The 18,238-nt window shown below is 42.2% G+C and overlaps 2 protein-coding genes across 2 annotated transcripts; one reads left to right on the top strand and one right to left on the bottom strand.

The window, feature by feature from the left end:
* The first annotated feature begins 343 nt into the window (after positions 1 to 343).
* On the top strand, positions 344 to 3,239 carry LOC119908413 (beta-1,4-galactosyltransferase 1-like). The gene is made up of 2 exons (XM_038726071.1): positions 344 to 1,535; positions 2,031 to 3,239. Exons 1-2 carry the CDS (start codon positions 1,176 to 1,178, stop codon positions 2,697 to 2,699), a joined length of 1,029 nt encoding a protein of 342 aa, XP_038581999.1. The 5' UTR covers positions 344 to 1,175; the 3' UTR covers positions 2,700 to 3,239.
* A 6,888-nt stretch (positions 3,240 to 10,127) lies between these two features.
* On the bottom strand, positions 10,128 to 13,094 carry amer2 (APC membrane recruitment protein 2). The gene has a single exon (XM_038726060.1). It carries the CDS (start codon positions 12,963 to 12,965, stop codon positions 10,881 to 10,883), a length of 2,085 nt encoding a protein of 694 aa, XP_038581988.1. The 5' UTR covers positions 12,966 to 13,094; the 3' UTR covers positions 10,128 to 10,880.
* Between the last annotated feature and the right edge of the window lie 5,144 nt (positions 13,095 to 18,238).

Raw genomic sequence — 18,238 nt, 5'->3', positions numbered from 1 at the left:
GTGAAGACTGACACAGGAATGTCCTGTATCCAGTTTTCCATCAACCTATCTGTATAATGTTAACCCACGTGACCTTCAATAGTGACCGTAAATAACGTAACTCACAATACCAGACGTACAGTAATCATGTTACATTAATACATTGCTAAACTTGAACAACTGTTCATCTGTAAGTGCATAGTTTCTGTGGTGAACAAAGTAAAGTTGGGTGTGACCAGCGTAACCAATACCCTTCCCGTTTGTCTGCATTCACAAATGACTGGTTTCCTCATTTTTGATGGCACTCCCCTTTCTGACCCTGCGATTGGTTTATCTGCACATAAAGAGGAAGTCAACTTCAGTGTAAAATACCTAATCAGTGACGTTCCACGGGAGAGGTTTACTGCAGTTGGAAATACCCTCAGTCTTGTTACACTTGGCAAGGGACAGCCCTGTCCTCTAAGGTAGAGAGTTTTAAAGTTGTAGTCCTTTTAGTACAGGCTATTTCTACAAGCACATTGGACAGACAGAATCACCGGGACGTCTACGCATATCAAAGGGCAGGTGTGGACAAGTTTCAGTACCTGGGACATATCTCACATATCATAGATCTGGCTGAGGACGTCTTTCAGGGTTGAGCGCTTCTGCTCAGTTCTTGGAGGACTTCTTGAAGGCTTGTCGATGACCTGCTGGTCTGTCAGCACCACGGGACACTCAGAAAATTCAGCAAGTACAATCATACACCAGTAGAGGGCCCCGTGTGACAACACACAGGAAGTATTATAATTGCTGTATTATTTGTGGAAGTGATACTATATATTTTTTAATGTGTTTAGCCAATGACCAAGCCATTTGGTCTCTTAATTCATTACTTTGGTTTTGTTTCATATTAATTAACATTGGTCTAAAAGTACTTGGAGATAATATGCAAATTAAAGGAACTATTAAAATAGTATTCTCTATACTCAAGCACACAGCAGTACACTGAACCAGTCACTAAATTCTGGGTAACAAATGAAAAAAACAAGGATTAATTATTAACAACAGGTGTGTGGCCCAACCTGATCAGCTGACTAGGACAAGCTCAAAGAAAAAAACCTGTTTGGGACACCTTTGAATTGCAAAGAGAAATGCAGGAAGCAGCATCTTAGGAGAGCTGTTGAGTACACATTAGGCCTACTTCAGGGGTAGCAAAAATGCTGCAAAAAATCTTTAACATCCTGGCCCTTTTTGCTTTTCTCAGCTTGGCATGTTTTGTTGTGTTTGTATTCAACCACAAAAACAGCACTTTTACTTTTTTTACTAAGCCATCAAATGAAAATGATTTTTGGGACAAGAAGACTGAAGCTAGAAATGGCAGCCCAAATAAGACAATAACGCTGCCCAGTACAACCAAAATTCTGGGACCCTGCCCTGACACTCCTCCAAATCTTGTTGGTCCTCTCCATGTGGAGTTTAATTATAAACGCACTTTGGATGAGGTGAGAGAGGTGATCAGTGTTCCTCTTCAGGAGGGAGGACGGTACAAACCACCAGACTGTATCGCCAAACAGAAGGTAAGTGAATGACTGGCGAAATAAATTAATACATAAATAAATAAATAATGAAATTATAGATTTAGAACACTTTGCCATGAAATTAAACACTTGTAATATGTGTACAGTGTGTTTAAACAATGATAACTAAACGTGCATGTAATGGAGCACGGGCAAAGCATAGCCTATTGTTCTAATTTTGGGCATTGCTAGTCTAGAAATAAGTTATGTTAACTTTATTACATGTATTTTGTGTATGTATAATTAAATTTTAAGCCAGTGCATGAACTTTTATTTCAGTTTTTTATTTCACTCTACGCTGGGATAAAAGTCAAAATTCTGAGACTTTGTTTAAGTTTAAGAGTTTAAGACTTAAACTCAGAACTTAAATACATTTTTCACATGTGGCCCGAATCCTCTTCCATGCTTCTTGATATTATAAAGGTTTAACAACAACAAAAAAAATAACCCACCAAAGCCTAAATGACTGTATTTTTGCTTATTTCACTTGTTTAGGTGGCGATCATCATCGCATTCCGAAATCGGCATGAGCACCTGAAGCATTGGCTGTTTTATCTCCATCCTATATTGATACGACAGCAGTTGGACTACACTGTGTACGTTATCAACCAGGATGGTGAAGGAGTGTTCAACCGGGCTAAACTGATGAATGTAGGCTATGCTGAAGCACTGAAGGAATATGATTATGAGTGCTTTGTCTTCTCTGACGTAGATCTAGTTCCTATGGATGACCGTAACCTCTATAGATGTTTTGACAAGCCCCGACACTTGGCTGTGGCTATGGACAAATTTAACTTCCATTTACCCTATACCGCCTACTTTGGCGGGGTTTCTTCATTGTCCAAGGAGCAATACTTGAAGATTAACGGCTTCCCGAACACTTACTGGGGCTGGGGTGGTGAGGACGACGATATCTATAAGCGAATTTTCTACCGTGGAATGTCAATCTCTCGACCTGACAATGTGATAGGAAAGTACAAAATGATCAGACATCAGAGAGACCGGCACAATGAGCCTAACCCACATAATCCTGACAAACTGGCCCATACCAAGAAGGCCATGAATAAAGATGGAATTAATTCCCTCAGTTACACAGTCAAGGAGATTGTGAAGGACAAACTTTACACTTTTATCACTGTGGATATTCAGGCTCCGCCAAGCTGAGTGTTGGTGGAACTTGTGGATCTGGGACTGCTGTTGACTTTGGATTCTTTGGTGTTTAAGTCTTAAGAATCAAGCTAAGGCAGCTTGAACCGATTCAGCCTTGGGTGTGTCAGATGCATGTCTTGGTGTAGGGTTACAGATGCAAACATTTGCGCATGTGTGGACAAAGACATTTTGGCAATTGTTGCATCCAGTAGATTTTTGTGTACTGCAAGGCTAAATATCACATGTGTAGCGGATGTAAAGGCCAGACCGGAGTGTTTGGTTGGCCAATGAGGTGTTGGGTCTTATGGTTTCTAATTTATACAGTAGTTTCTCTTTTGCATGATTTTGCAATATCAACTTTAAATTGTTGTTGTTGAAATTACTGTTACTGTGAATGTGGAACATACTGGAAAGGTGTAGCCTACAGTATCACTGCAAAAACTAAAATCTAAGTAAGATTAATTATCTTAATTGAAGGCAAAATATACTTGTTTTTGTCTGACAAGATATTTTTTCTTACCAGGCGGCTTTTATGTAAGAGAATTTCACTTGTTTCAAGTTTTTTTGTCCTTAAGTAGCAAGTCAAATGTTCTTGTTCTGTTGGCAGATAATTTTGCTTATTTTAAGTAATATTTCCCCCATTTTATTGCTTTTTCCCTTGTTTTTGAGAGCTCAGTTTTTGCAGTGCACTGTGAATACACTGGTAGTTGAAATTTGTTGTTTGTATGAAATGTTTTGATGGCTCCTTCTCATTTGGCTCTCAGGCACATTTAACATTAACATCAATTTGTGACACAGTTCCTTAGACTTTTGACTGTCCTGGCAGAAAGGAATGGAAAAGGGAAATTTCATTTTGGTGGAAGTGATGGCAGTATCTTTTTCTTTTTGACAGATTGGTTTACTGTGTCCTTTTGCAATGAAGTAGTGTTCTGCACAGTGTAAACTGATGTGACAATTGTACCCATGTTTTGTGAATTGTAACAATGTTTTTTTTTTTTTTAAGTGTTTCGCAATTGAGAAGAACTGTAATGACATTTATGGCCACCATGGTCCAGCATTGCGCTTTGCCAATTACATAAAAACTAAAATGATCTGCTTTGATCAGCAGATGTAGTTGATATAGTTGGTGTATGAAACAGTGTTTCACCATCATTTAATCGCTATTCCTGGATTTCAGTTACAGTTTTAATCTTTACCACACGGGGTGTATTATATTCTGTAAAGTTCATGATCATATCATGCAGCTTGTATTAGAAACCTGTCGCTCTAACATATAATATGTATGCACTGTATATGTGTTTATGTATGTGTTCAGTTTAGTTTTGTTTGGAATTCATGTGTTTGCCAAATTTAACCTGGTTTAAGATTAAATACATCAAAGTCACTCTCAATGAGAGATTGAAAATACTCAACATCTCTACCACAATTTCACTCCCTGTAGAGATTCTGGTAAGAATTTAGGGGTATTCAACTCTTCTCGCTCAGTAATCCAAAGAGATGGAGTGACCAGTTTGACTGCATTTTTAAAATTACTTGTCACAATGCTTGTTTTACTGGTTTTGTTACTCCCTCCATGCAGGTTATCTTTCTGATCAGCTGAGGTTTGGCGGGGGGATATGAACTCATGAAGAAGACTCTTTTGAAAGAGAATTGTATAGCCCTCTGGCCAGAATACACTCACTTACAAGCACAACTATGCATATGTAGTGTATCCTCAAGCCCGCCCTACCTCCTTATGAAAAATTCAGCATTGTTGCTAAAGTAAATAAGAGGAAACACGACACACTTTGCAGGAGGGGACCAACCCATGTTAATGTTGCGCTCATGATGTTACACTTATTTCTTGTCCGGTAATGACAGTCAAGCATTCAATAGGGGAATTAATTGAGGAAATGAAGATAGCCTACATACCAGTTGTGCATCTCAAAAACGTTTTAGCACAAATTCAGTAATGTGAAAATGTTAATTCAATACTGAGTAAATTCAAGCTATTGTACCCTGTATTAGACCATTAACTCACTTCCCTGACCTTGTATCCTTAAAGGAAATTTCAGTCATCACTCATCTTGTGATTCATAATTCAATCCATAATTCTTCTTTGCTGCTCACATGCTCCCATTCAGTTTGGAACTTAATTGAAATATCTTGTTTCTGGCTGATTTATCATTTCAAAGTCAGAATTTGTCGCTGAAGAGGAACATGTGCTTGTTTGTCCTTTAACAAACTGGTAAACTAGTATAAACCAGATTTTTCATTTGCTTCTGCAGAGTTAAAACCTCACTCAGCATCACGCTGAACTGCATGCCCTTGTCTTCACGGTGTACCACACATTCACGGAGTCAGAAGCTTGTCTGTTGATGAATTATTGACAAGTGGGAGCACTGCACAACATCGAGAGGGACTGTGGCAGCGTATGAGAGACAGTGAGAGAAGTGAGGGAGGATAGAGGATGAAGCAAAAACAACACCAACAGAGAGGGGGATACACAGAGAAGAAAAATGGTGGTGGTGGCGGGGAGATTCCCATGAGATTGCAGAGGTGAAACCCAGTGGTAAAGAGTGGAACCTTCGCATGAGGAATTGATGTGTGTGTGAGATGTATGCTAAAGGTCAGTCTCCTTTTCTTGATTCTCCTGTTGATGGCTTATTAAGTGGCATTTACATTCTGACAATATGGAGTAAGGGTAAGGATTTAAGTTTGCTTTAGCAAAAATAATTGAATTTGTGTCTGTTACTGTGGTATATGTATGTGCATTTCAACATGCGCATTTTTATTTGTGTAAATGTTGCTTGGCACCAGTTCAACTCCAATCACATCTCTCACACACCGTGTTAGCAACCACCACCACCACCCTAACACTCTCCCATCCTCCTTCCTGCCCAGCCCCCTCTTTTCATTGGTTGACCTAGTGGAGTTACTATGGGAACGAGTGTAGAGAGGCTGCCATGCAGAATGTGGGGTACGGCTTTTGAATGGTGCTTAGGGCTCCATCACACACGCACACACACACACACACACACACACACACACACACACACACGTTTATCAGGGAGAGGAAACCCTACCTATCATCAATATATAATTTTTTAGAAATGTCCATACAACCTTTCGCTCTACTCTTTCTCCACCAGCATCTGTAATTTATTGGGTAGTTCTATAGAGGGCTTCTCTGAAAAGCTAAAATGTGTTCTTGTAAGTTAATTTATTTAAATTTAAGCATCAGATGTATAAGCATCTCATCATTTCATCATTTTAACCAAAATATAATGACGACGTTTAGTCAAATTTTCATAGGAACTGTATGTAAATACTAACCTTTATAAAGTCTATGATACTAACACGACTAAATTGACAATAGTTTTACAAACTTAAACCGCAGTAGATACCGATTTAGCTTGAATTATGGAAAACAAATCCCAGTCAACATGTTTTGGATCTTTAGAAAAAACTAGAAAGAAATTCCGACCCTAGCAGAAAACTAGCTAGTTACAATACACATTATAATTGATTATGATGACATACAGGAATAGTATGTACATCCATACAGCAACAGTCACAGGCTACAATACCCTAAAGCAAGACTATGTAACTTTTGGAAGAAGAAATAGCACATTCATAGTCTAGCAGCTGGTGGCCAGTGTTAGCAAACAATACACACATATTGCTATAAATGACATCACCGAGTCAGTTTGCTCATTTAATGACTCTTCTGTGCTAACAAACAAAAAACAAAACAAAAAAAAGACTCTTCTGTGCTTGTGTTACTATTACACTACATTTTAGCATAGCATTATGTGATTATTGCTACTTGTAGCTGCTGTTCATCAAAAGTTACATAGGCTAGCTAAAGGCTTCATTCAAGAGCAGTGAAGCCAGACAAACCCTTAACTCACAGTCACAATAAATCTCCCACTTTTTCTTCATGGTTTTCCTCCTCACTCGCTCCCTTGTTCTCTTCTCTTCAGTATAAGAACTTCGTTGTTCAGCACAAACTAAATCCTCCCTGTTGTGCATTTATACCAGATTTATGCACCAATACAAACACAAACACAGAGGCACAAACATGGCTTACAATGAGGACGAGTGTCCATTAATGATGAGATCAGCCAACACACACACACGCTTGCGCGCACACCAGCACGCACCATTCTCACTGTCAGCATCACTAGCTTTGATCTGGTGGGCTGGTAGGAGTGTTATAGTCTTACGTAAGGCTTTTACATAAACCTCAGCGTGCAGAAACGGAGGGAGTGAGCTGGATAGAGAGGGAGGGGGGTTTGCTGCACCATTACAAAGGGTATTCGCACTGCACCAAATCCTCCTCCCACTACACATGCATGCGCACCCACATCACAACAACATACAAGCTTTCTCTAGCAACACGTGTCTTCCTCGAAATAATGAGACCATCCCTTTCATCTGTATTCAGGACACACAGGAACATCTACAGGTTCCATATCCACATGCATCAGCTGTTCAGACCTACAAGTGTGACGCCACAACAAAAATGCCACACGCTGCATGTCAACAAAAGCGTCTCATGTTTCTCACCCTCGTTCCCACCCAACCTACTCCTTATGGACTGAAGCCACCATCATGTAGGGGCTGCAAAGATTGAGAGGGGTGGGGGGTTGAGGAGAGAAAGGCTTGTGTTGCTGTAATTATGGTACACAAAGCCTCTGACATTAAATTGTATGGATTCTTATATAAATGGGGTTACAAAGAGTCAGGAGCTCATCTATCAGGGCAGTTTTATTCATTAAATATGAAAAGTGGAAAGATTTCACACTGTGAACAGACACAAGGTAACAGAAAAAAGGAAAACATGATGTGCTTTTCATCGCAGCAAATGATCACACAAATGCCCAGATTTGTAAACAGAAAGAAAAGAGAGATGTCTGGAAAGAAAATACAAGGAACTGAGCCACGTGGCAATATGGTGGACTCTGTGGTTGATTTCATTACTGTGTATATGCAAGTGTGACTCAAATGTTCAACTTATTCCTACTTGGAAGAAGCTTAGAAAAGACTTCTATTTACACAGCCAGCTGTGGCAGGTGGAACATGAACTGAGGAGGACGCCATATTTCAACAAAACTTGTTAAACATATGACGCAGAATGATCACTTCTTGTCCAGTTCATAGTTCCCTACTCTATCTTAATCTTAACAATAAAGAGGTGGTATTATGCTCATTTTCAGATTCAAAATCTTATTTAGGTGTTGTACCAGAACAGGTTTACATGGTTTCATTTTTTAAAAACACCATATTTCTGTGATACTGAACATTACAGCAGCTCCTCTTTTTACCCTGTGTGTTGAATGCTTCGTTTTAGCTATGGAGTGATAAATCTTACCTCTACGTGATCTTTGTTGGGAGTTGCACATGCACAGTTCCTAGTTTAGGACCAGGACTAGCCAATCAGAAGCAGAGAGGGGCGGGTCAGTGAGAAGCCGGAAAACACGGCTTCGGTTCAGCTGTATTTGTTGCCCCTACCAGCTTAGCAACAAGGACTGGAGCAAGAGTTTACATCTTTCATCCATAAAGTTTCATCCCTGTGTCGTCAAAGGAGAGGGAAAAAGCCAAAAAGCATCATATGATTGCTTCAATATAATTTGATTGGTGACAATGTGGTTTCCCATTCATTATTTTTTGGAGTCTCTGGGCAACTGTTTTGGTCAACAATCCACTATCACCACCAATGCTGTTTAGAGAAAATATTCTTCTTTTTGAAGATTTAGATTGTTGACCATATCAGTCTCCCAAAAACCTTATGGCACCATCCCTTTCCATCCAATCACTCATCACTCAGTCAACACTACAAGGGAGGGAGAATGAAAGTGAGCGCATAATAAATCAAAAGAGCACAGTGTAAGCAAAAACATAAACGGGCATGACCATTCTCTGCTCCCTATGTGACCTTTAACCTGCCCTTTTTATCCGGTGAGAAACGCATTTACTTCAGACCTGGGATCAGGTTACCCCAATGACCTGTCCTACACTACACCATCAGGAGACTGAAAAGATATCTGAACCTGGAGCAGTGGTGTGGATCAATCATTACATTCTGAGATGAGATGGAAAGCTGTCATGAACTAGAATGACCCTCGGGTGTCATTGGTACCCTTGTGGTTAGGATTAGAGAAAAGTTTCACCATCTTGAATGTCTTTTCCTATGAAAACCCCTCTCTTTAACTGAAGGGTAGGGTACACTCTGCTCCCTGTAACTTGTCTCACTGAACCACTGACAAAGGCCTTTTAGGGCTGCAATACACCCCCTCACTCTCAAAACAAGTGTCGCTTTGCAAAGCTGCAACACTGTGCAGCGGTTTGTCTTCATTTTTCAGAGCACGGTGGACTTAGAAAACAGTAAACTCCACCATTAGTATTGCCTCCACAAAGGACGGACAAAGAGGAAAACAGACCAACACAGGAAAATATATGCTGACCAATGATCTACAATGATGTCAAGCTACATTCAGATTCCCACACAGCTGCGGTGGCTCCTAGTTGTACAATGTTTAGTAGAACAACAGCCAGGAGAAGAAGGGTGAAGGACTCTAAACTGATTTAGCATCAGTCCCCGAATTTTGCTTTGTATTACGCTGAGATCCAGTAAATTAAGTGACTTTTTTCTTTAAATGGATCCCTGACAGAATTTTCTTTTGGGGGGGTTGTCGCAGCCTATTTAAAACTGGCTAGCAGCAAGGATGCCTCCCTGCCATCCACCCACACCAGCTTGTAAGGTATATTAGTACAGAAGAACAGAAAGAACAGAAAGCAGAGTATAGAAGCTGGTGCGATCACAGTTTAAGATCCGTGCAGTGTGACTCAGAAAGAAGGAGCCTATAAAAACTCTATGAAATCCAGTGAAGAAGAAAGTACTAACTAGAAAAAGTTGGCTGTTTATGCATGTGTCCTTGAAGAAAAGAGTCATCCAGTGCAGCTAAAAAGACAGTGCCAAAGGTTGAACAGTGTGTGTAACTTAGATCATTCAGAGTTAGATGATGTTCCCTGACCTTTGTGCCTTGTATGTGTGGCACTGCATGCAGAGAGTGAGAGAAATTGTCTGTGTGCATGTATGACTTTGTGTGTGTGTGTGTGTGTGTGTGTGTGTGTGTTTGTGTGTATTGAAGTGTCAGTGCAAGGGATCCCTCCAGGTGGAGTATTGCGATAGTTCTGCAGGTTTCCATTGGTAATTCAACAGTTGTAAATCCCAGAGATTGAAATCCTATGGATGCCGGGTGATGCAGTGGGTTGTAAGTAATATCCAAATGCAACAGGCTGAAGCCAAACTTAGTCCATCCACAATAAAATAATTTACCAGCTAAAACCGAGGCGCTCTCCCCCTCCAAAAAACACAAGTTTTGTGTGGCCTTCTGTAGGACAGCTATGCCACATTTTTAGCTGCAAAGTAGGTAAGTAATAAAACTGGTTCAGATCTCTAGATTTGCAGTTTAATAATCAGTGTACGGTCAGAAGAAGACCATCTTCATAAAGCAAAAAACACATACAATGGCCGAACAAAAACTGGTGGGTTATTCCAGGCTGTGGATACTGTTGAGTCTTTTCAAGACAATTAGAGGCTGTGAAATGAAGTTTATTTTAACTTTGGCTCTAAGATCAAAGGATTAGGAGGTAATTTGTTACAGATTAGACAAAATGACAAACTCAGAAAAAAAACAACTTTAGATTAGGTCCTTATAAGCAAATCGTGTTACGCCATGTGGTAATTCCATAAGAAAAATGTAAAAGATAAGAAGGTGCTCTGCTTTTCTTTAGTTTTTTTGTTAGTTTTTTTGCAGTGTGCAGTCATGAGCGGTCAAAGTCTCAGCAGGTATGGGGCTTTTCCAGGAAGTTACAAGGCAAATGTGTCTATTGCGAGTCCATGGATTGTCAAGAGTCAACATCAAAAGTTCCAGTGAGGGCTGTGAAGTGTTAACCCAGCTTTTTGGAGTCTCCTCGTGACTTTCTCAAGTGAACAAAACCACTTATTCTATTCTTGCCTGTCGTAAGCCAAAACACTTAAGGAATGAGAGCTTTTAAGATTGGAGAGGAATTTATAGGCTGTTAACTCTACAGCTCAACATTTTTCTTGGTCTGGGAAACTTTTGGCTCTACATAAACAGCCCTGAAGTGATGTAGACTCAAGTCCATACATTAGTAGGAGAGAACCCCACCCCCATCTGATAGGAACTACTTCTTGTGGGCAGTTCCTCTGGTTCTGCTGCCAGGTTTGTTTCCAGAACGACGGACGGGCACCTTGGATACAGGGATTCTGGTGCGAGCCGGGGGAGGCGCTTGGGTCTTTGCCGGAGGGGATTCGGCCTCTAGAACAGAGGAGAGGGCTGACTGGCTTACAGAGTGGGGAGGTGGGGTTTGTCTGGTGCTTACTGGGATCTTGGATTCCCGAGGAAGGCTGGTGCTGCCTTTCATTGACCGGAAGGAGGAACAGGAGGAGGAGGAAGGAGGAGATGTTTGGGAGTTGGGGCTCAGTTTGTATTCCGTTGATGGAGAGGGAGTACTGTTTACATCATCATCTCCCTCCTGCTCTTCCTCTCCTTCCTCTTCAGGGTCATGGTAGAAGTCATACAGGTGGTCTCCAGAGCAACTGTCACGTGATAGGGCCATCTTCTGGTTACGCTGCAGCCCGCTCTCGTCAGGTGTTGCTGTGGGTGTTGCGGAGGGTGTGTCCCAGTAGCCCTCATCACTAAGTGGCTCTTTTTCACCAGGTGATGTGGGATGACGGCCATGTGTGTGAGGGAGGGGGGGTTTAGCTGCCCGGCTTCCTGCTCCACCAACTACTGGAATCTTACTGAGCCCCAACGCCTTCACCTGTGTTACCTTTCGGTCTTCACTCCTGGAGGCTGAGGGCAGGTGGCTGCTGGCAAGGCAGGAGGTGGCTCGAGGAGGATAAGTGGAAGTGGGAGTGGTAGAGGGAGGTTGGTGTAATCGGGGCAAAGCAGGGGAGTTGTCCCCTGTCGAGGGCAGCATGTGCCAGAGCCCCTGCATGTCCGCATCATCCACTCCTTCTGGACTCGCCATTTCTTCCCCTCCGCCCATGTAGGCCACCACACCACTACCGGCTGGGTGCTGCTGTGGTGGAGGTGGTGCCCGAGCCCGAGCTGGGAGGGAGATAGGCACTGAGCTTGGGGATACAGAGAACATGGGCTGGATGAGCTGGGAAGGTAGAGGGGTTTTGGATGGGGAGCCACGAGACATGGCACTTGTGACACCAACAGCTCTCCCAGCACCCGCTCCCACACCCCCCCCTCCTCCCCCACTGCTGCTACTGCTGGTGCCACTACCCCCATTACCCGCTGGCCCCTCCTCGTCTGCGTCAGCAATAATGTCACCACAACCTGTCAGTGAATCAAAGCTCTTGAGGGATGTGACATCGGTGAAGAGGAGAGAGCAGAGGCGGTCCACAGAAGGCTCTGAGGGTGGGTCCCCTGTGCTGCAGCGATCCAAAGGGGGTGTTGCGAGGGAGGGGGTGAGGCTGGAAATTGAGGCTTTGGTTTTTTGGATGGGAGGGCGCAGAGGCGAGTCAGTTGGTGTGTAAGGAAAGGGGGAGTCTGGCTCACCAGATGGCCCTGGCATGGCAACACAGTGTGGGGGTGTCATGGTAACACTAGTAGTGGGAGTCTCTAGGTTAGGCTCTGTCTCTGCGTTCCCACAATCCTCTTGGTGATGATGAGGAGCCGGTTCAAGGGTGAGCGTTATATCCTTTACCTTTTCAGAGTCAGCAAGATCCCCATGCTTCTCCTTCTTGCCTTCCACCTCTTCCCCCTCTCCCTCGTTAGTTTTTTCCTTGCGTCTCCATCGCATGCTGCTAAAAAAGCCCTTTAGGCCCCTCCCTCTTCTGACAAGCCCTGCCCCTCCGTTTTGACTTGACCTAAAACTCCCACGTCGGAGTAGAGAGAAGAAAGTCAGCGATTTGCTGAGAGACCTCACCGGTCCCGCCTCCAGGCTAGCAAGCGCCTCCCCTCTCTGTCCATCAGTGTCGTTGTTAGAGCCCGTTAGTCCATCGTGGGTTTTGCTCCTAACGAGCTCTGCCGATGCCGCCGAGCCGTTCCCATTCAAAGAATTCCCATTGTCAGAATTCCCGTTGTTTGCGCTGTGTGTAGCCCCTTTGTTCCTGAAGGAGAAGAAGCTGGCCATTCCAGAGCCGGTGCTCCGCTTTCCGAAGAGTTTGAAGGCAGCTTTGTTGATCTTCCCTGTGGACTGAGGGTCACACTGAGGGGCCACAGGAGGCTCCACACACTCCGACTGCACCTCCATTATCTGTTATATGTCTATCGTCTTCCTCTAGCTCTGTAGCTGCCTTTCTGTCCTCTATCTCTCTCTGGCCACACATACACTCCTCTCTCTCTCTCTCCCTCTCTCTCCTCCCTGCTGTCTGGTGCTCTTTCACTCCCACTCTGACTTGCTCTAACGCCTGCCTGCTGGTTTTCTCTCAGACTCCCTCCCTCCCCTCCCTCTCTTTCTCTCTCTCTCTCTCTCTCTCTCTCTCTATCACAGGCTGGGTGCTGCTCCTAACTGTATCCATGGCAACTGGGTGGGCTAAGCAGCTTTCGTCAACGTTGGCGGGGCGCCAGTGTCTGCCCTCCACTCCCTCCCCCATCCTCTTCCTCCTCTCCTCCTCTACCTTTCCTGTCATCAGTGCCGTGTTTGCTCTTTTCTTTTAACTGTTCATCAATCTATAAGCCCCACATACACTTTTTCCATCCCTGCATGCGTGCCTCTGTGTGTTCGTACTGTGTTTTGTATTCTACATGTGTGATAGCAATTAAGTAGAGATACACACCCACTGATGAGTTATGACGGATTAGACAGTAGACAGTTTAATATGTTTATGTGAGCTTCCTCAGTGGGTCATGAGACAGAGTGGAGTGGCTAATTATAAAGACTGCTTGCATACTTGTTTATACATCTTTGTGGAACATGAGCGATGAGAGTGGAGCAGACGACGTAATAGCACAAGTTCCACACATGAACATTTTGAATTAGTTTCTTGTAGATGTGTATCACTGGGTGAGGTAAGTCATATCAAAGCTTCATGCAAAAAATATCTTGACATTACAAATGTACCAGTGTTTGTGTGTGTGTGTGTGTGTTTGAGCGTGCATGTGTGTGAGCATGGAAAAGCTCCAAGTAAATAAAAATAAGCGTGTCAGAAGCCTGACTTAGAGGACTCAAATACAAGATCTGCTGATCAACAGTGTGGGAGGACTTAAGCCGGGATATGGATTTAGAAAAAGATAGTGCACACACAAACACACACACGTGCACACATGTTTACTTATGTCACTTTTTGGGATATTAAATAGACATTAATTTCCTGGAGACTTACCCTAATCCTAACCACTACTTGGCTAACCCTAACCTTAACCGTAACCAAGACTTGCCCACTGGCCCAAAAATCATCTTTTTCCCAAGACAAGACTATTGTCCCCAAATAGACAATCTGTCCCAAATCAATTGGTCTTTAGTCTTAAATGTGTCCCAAAATGTAGCATAGGTTAGACACACACGCACACACACACACACACACAGAGCTCAGACATGCCTCCAATACAGTTTGGGTCAGACATATAGGCCATATGGCCTCAAACCCTCTTCCATATGGACGCACAGGACCAGGTGTCTGAAAGCTATGTGTTATCCTATCACCCTAAGTGTGTCTGTGTTTTTGTAACTCATGTAATCAACAATACATAATTCTTTTTAGATTAGATGTACTGTTAGCGCCTTCCCTGGCAACCAAGTTTCTGTTGTCATTTGGAACAATTAACTGTTCACAAACTGGAGCAGTGTGTATCTTTAACTTACTGTCTTGTAATTTTCTTTTTTAAAGTCTCTTGAATTTACATAAGAAATATATATAATATGTAAAATGGTTCAAGTCTTAAAACATGTTGATGAAAATGCATCTCTATTCTATCCTCCCAGCCCCCCATGAATCTCCCTGATACCCCGACCCACTTACAAACCTTCTCTCCCCTCCTTCCTGTCTTCCCCTGCTCCTTTTCTCTCTCTCTTTCTCTCTCTCCTCCTCCTCCTCCTCCTCCTCCTCCTCAGTTGCTGTGAGCACAGGCTCTCCTGTTCCAGCCCACTGCTAGTATCAAACAATGTCTGCATTCATCCGCCTAAGGCAACACACACACACACACACACTCACACACACACACACACACACACACACTCACACACAGATCCACAGACATGCTCACACCCACACAAACACATTTTGAGGGCTTCCCCAGAGTGAAGCACTGAAGCATGTCTTCCTTATGCTCTCCCCCAATAGGAAAGATAATCTGTCCGCTCAGCCCACAAGTCAGTCACCCAGCCTGTCTGCTTGCCAGTCAGTCAGTCGCCCGGTGTGCAAGTTTTCAGGTACATCAGATACTCAAGCAGAATGCCCTACAGCCATGCTAGCAGGTCAGCTGGCTATTGGATGGACTTGAAGCTGACTCTGAGCAGCAGATGGCCGGCAATGAGTGGAGGCTGACGAGTGGGTTCAGTTATCACATGATGAGACAAAGGATTTTGCTTATGGTGGAAATGCACGTTGTAATGCCACTTAAATCATCAGTACATCATTATTACTACTAATATGCAATATTTGTATATTCTGTAATTTAGACCATTATCACAAATTAGGCAGCGTTCACAATCTATTTCACATTGTTGGAGCAGGCTGGAGTTAGTGGGAAAGCAACAGGGTTAAGAGGATAATAATCTTTACTTCAATCAATTAATAAAGACGGCATGCTTTGACATTAACTTTAAATTTTATATTATCATACTAGGCTATTACAAAATAAATATGCACCCCCCTGACTGAATAATTAATTCTATCCCTATTTACTATGAACAAGAAGACAGACACGTGCACACACACAAATGAAAAAGTACACACCCTATTATCTTTTCACCCCACCCCCCATCTGTCTAAAGAGGGTTCCCATTTCAGCCCCCTGAGTGAAGCTCAACACTAAGTGGGACAGTTAGAGGACATTTTCTTTATCTTTCTCTCTTACTGTGTCTTCTAATAATATGGCTTGTCTTAGTGTGGGTGCATGCATAGTGTGCGTATCCCTTGCACTATGCCTGCATGTGGCTGCTGAATGTGCTTTTAAACTCTCTATGCTCTGCTAGCAAAGAGCCTCAGGATGCAAATATTGATGCTATTTAAAAAGCGCATGGGAGTGCATGTGTGTAGGGCAGCGTGAAAGAATGGATGGAAATACAGATGGATGAATATGCCAACATGATGCTGAGTGTACAAAATTTAAAGAACTTGCCTGTTTGTGTTTACCTTTGCAATTAAAATAAAAGTGCACTGCCTCGCCTAGGCAACTCCAGAGATGCAAATCATTTCTAGGTAAAGGCAATGTATTTGCATATTTCTCTTCACTGCCACTAGGAGTGGCCATACAGTAGTTCCTCATCCTGTACAGCCTAACTTTTCTACTGAATCCACATCATGATGTAATTATCTTGATTTATTGAAGTGTGTATCCTTATCATCCAACTCTAATGATCTGACTACAATGAGTGCCAATGGTAAATATAATGACTATGCAACACTTAGTATCTATTGTTTGTTCAATCCAGTCTTTTTGTACATTGGTACCAACCTTGCAATTTCAATAAATCAAAATAAAAACTGCAAATCAGACACTAAAAACACATTCTGCTTCTCTAGGCTCCAGCTCTCCACCACCCTGTTCACTACTAAGTTACTGTATTGCCAACATTTGCAGAATAAAAACATGTTGAATAAAATTATATGGTTTTACATGCTCAAATAACACAACTGAGCAAAAGTCTAACTGTGTGATATTCCCTTGATGTGCCCTCACCATCACAAAGACCAAGGTGTTTACATGACATAGTCAATAGTCTGTACTTTGCGTCAGTGGGCTAATCAACACTAAATCACATACCCTAATCAGTAATATCAGCAGGTGTTTTACCTTTGGCAGATAATGAAAAACACCTGCTATGAACATACTAGCTAGGATTTAGCAAGAAATGCACTAAGTTTCAGCCTTTAGACAGTAGTGCTGCAGCAATTGCCTCACGTGCTGATTTACTCTTTATTAAGGATTGATCAAGATTTTTGCATGTAAATGTATGACTCTTGACAGGGATGAGACCATAATAGAAACCCATATTCTGGTTGACTGTTGAGTGTCATCTCTGCCTGTGATATGATGGGTGTTGAAGCATCAGCATAATACAATATGGTAGATTTTATTAAAATCATTTTACAACACAGGGTTGTATGATGAGATTATGTTGTAATTCCCTTTATGTTACTCAAAGAAAACAAACATAATTTACATAAATTATATATATTCTGAGCGGTTTTAATGCAGAGCCCTCCTGTACAGGGCAGTGCCCATTTCAGTTTGTGATTCAGGATGCTTTCTATTGCTCCTCCTGCAGGTTAACAAGAACTTGGCACAGGAACTTTGCCTTCTTAAGATTACAAAAGAAAGACTGTTTCTGTGGTTTCTTAACCAGCGAGGAGATGTACATATCCAGTACAGGTCTGCAAAAGATGAATGATGCGAATAAAGCACAGGTGTGGCTGCTTGTCAGTTACACTTTACAAACAAACCCAACCTGTTCTGGCATCGTTATACAGGAACAGATCACACACACACACACACACACACACACACAACACATTCGTCATCATCATCATCATCATGGTCATCATCATCATCACTAGGGGTCCTGTTGGTCAGGTTGTTTTAGGACAGAGGGTCTTCCAGCTCCAGATTAAACTAAGCTATAGTGTGTATGTGTTTGTGTGTGGGATTCAGCGCACGTTTGTTTATGTAGTATTAAACCCCCCCGGGATTACCCCCTGTGCTCTTTTGTTACTTTAGTAATCAACAGGGAGTGGTACAAACTGTTATTAAGCCTTTAAGCACATACTCCCAAGCACTTTTACATCCCAAAGGCTGTAAACAATGTCTCTATGAGTATTTTCAACCTCTTGCCTATAGGCCAAAGAACCCCCACCCCATCAAATAAACCCATTATTAGAGAAATACCACAAGGTAAAATAGATAACATTATATAAGTAATAATCCTGCTATATTTATTCTTTCAGTGACATGTTTTCAGTGCATTTCTTTTGCAGTCTACCGACCTATTAATAATATAATATAATCAGGCTCTGTTCCATTTAGATGTACCACTTCTAGAGTCCTGTTTTCACGTAGTGTTGTGTTGTTCGTGAATGTCTCATTCAAAAGAACTAATCTTTTGACTGAACGAAGTGAACTGAATCACTTCCTGAAACCATCTGTGAATTTCTTAGTCATTTGCGAATCGATGTGCAGCAATACAGTTACTCACTGAGCAGTGGCGGAGTTCACAGAATGAATGCTTAGTTGACAAATCTGCTACATTTTATTCCATCCCATAATATGTGTGATATATGTGATATATATTAGCCAATTACTTTATTATATTATTACTGTGTATCAGGAGGTAATGTTCTTACTTATATTGCCATATTTAGAGTT

The sequence above is a fragment of the Micropterus salmoides genome, unplaced genomic scaffold (genome assembly GCF_014851395.1).
Source record: "Micropterus salmoides isolate LMB-PRFRI ecotype aquatic unplaced genomic scaffold, ASM1485139v1 Ms_hic_scaffold_1, whole genome shotgun sequence".
Lineage (NCBI taxonomy): Eukaryota > Metazoa > Chordata > Actinopteri > Centrarchiformes > Centrarchidae > Micropterus > Micropterus salmoides.
This window is presented reverse-complemented; position numbering and strand designations above follow the sequence as displayed.

What these genes read in the sequence shown, in the direction of transcription:
- amer2 (XM_038726060.1), bottom strand. Translation starts at nt 12,965, where the DNA reads ATGGAGGTGCAGTCGGAGTGTGTGGAGCCTCCTGTGGCCCCTCAGTGT.
- LOC119908413 (XM_038726071.1), top strand. Translation starts at nt 1,176, where the DNA reads ATGCTGCAAAAAATCTTTAACATCCTGGCCCTTTTTGCTTTTCTCAGC. An exon ending in ACTGTATCGCCAAACAGAAG is followed by an intron (nt 1,536 to 2,030) that starts GTAAGTGAATGA and finishes TCACTTGTTTAG; the next exon opens with GTGGCGATCATCATCGCATT.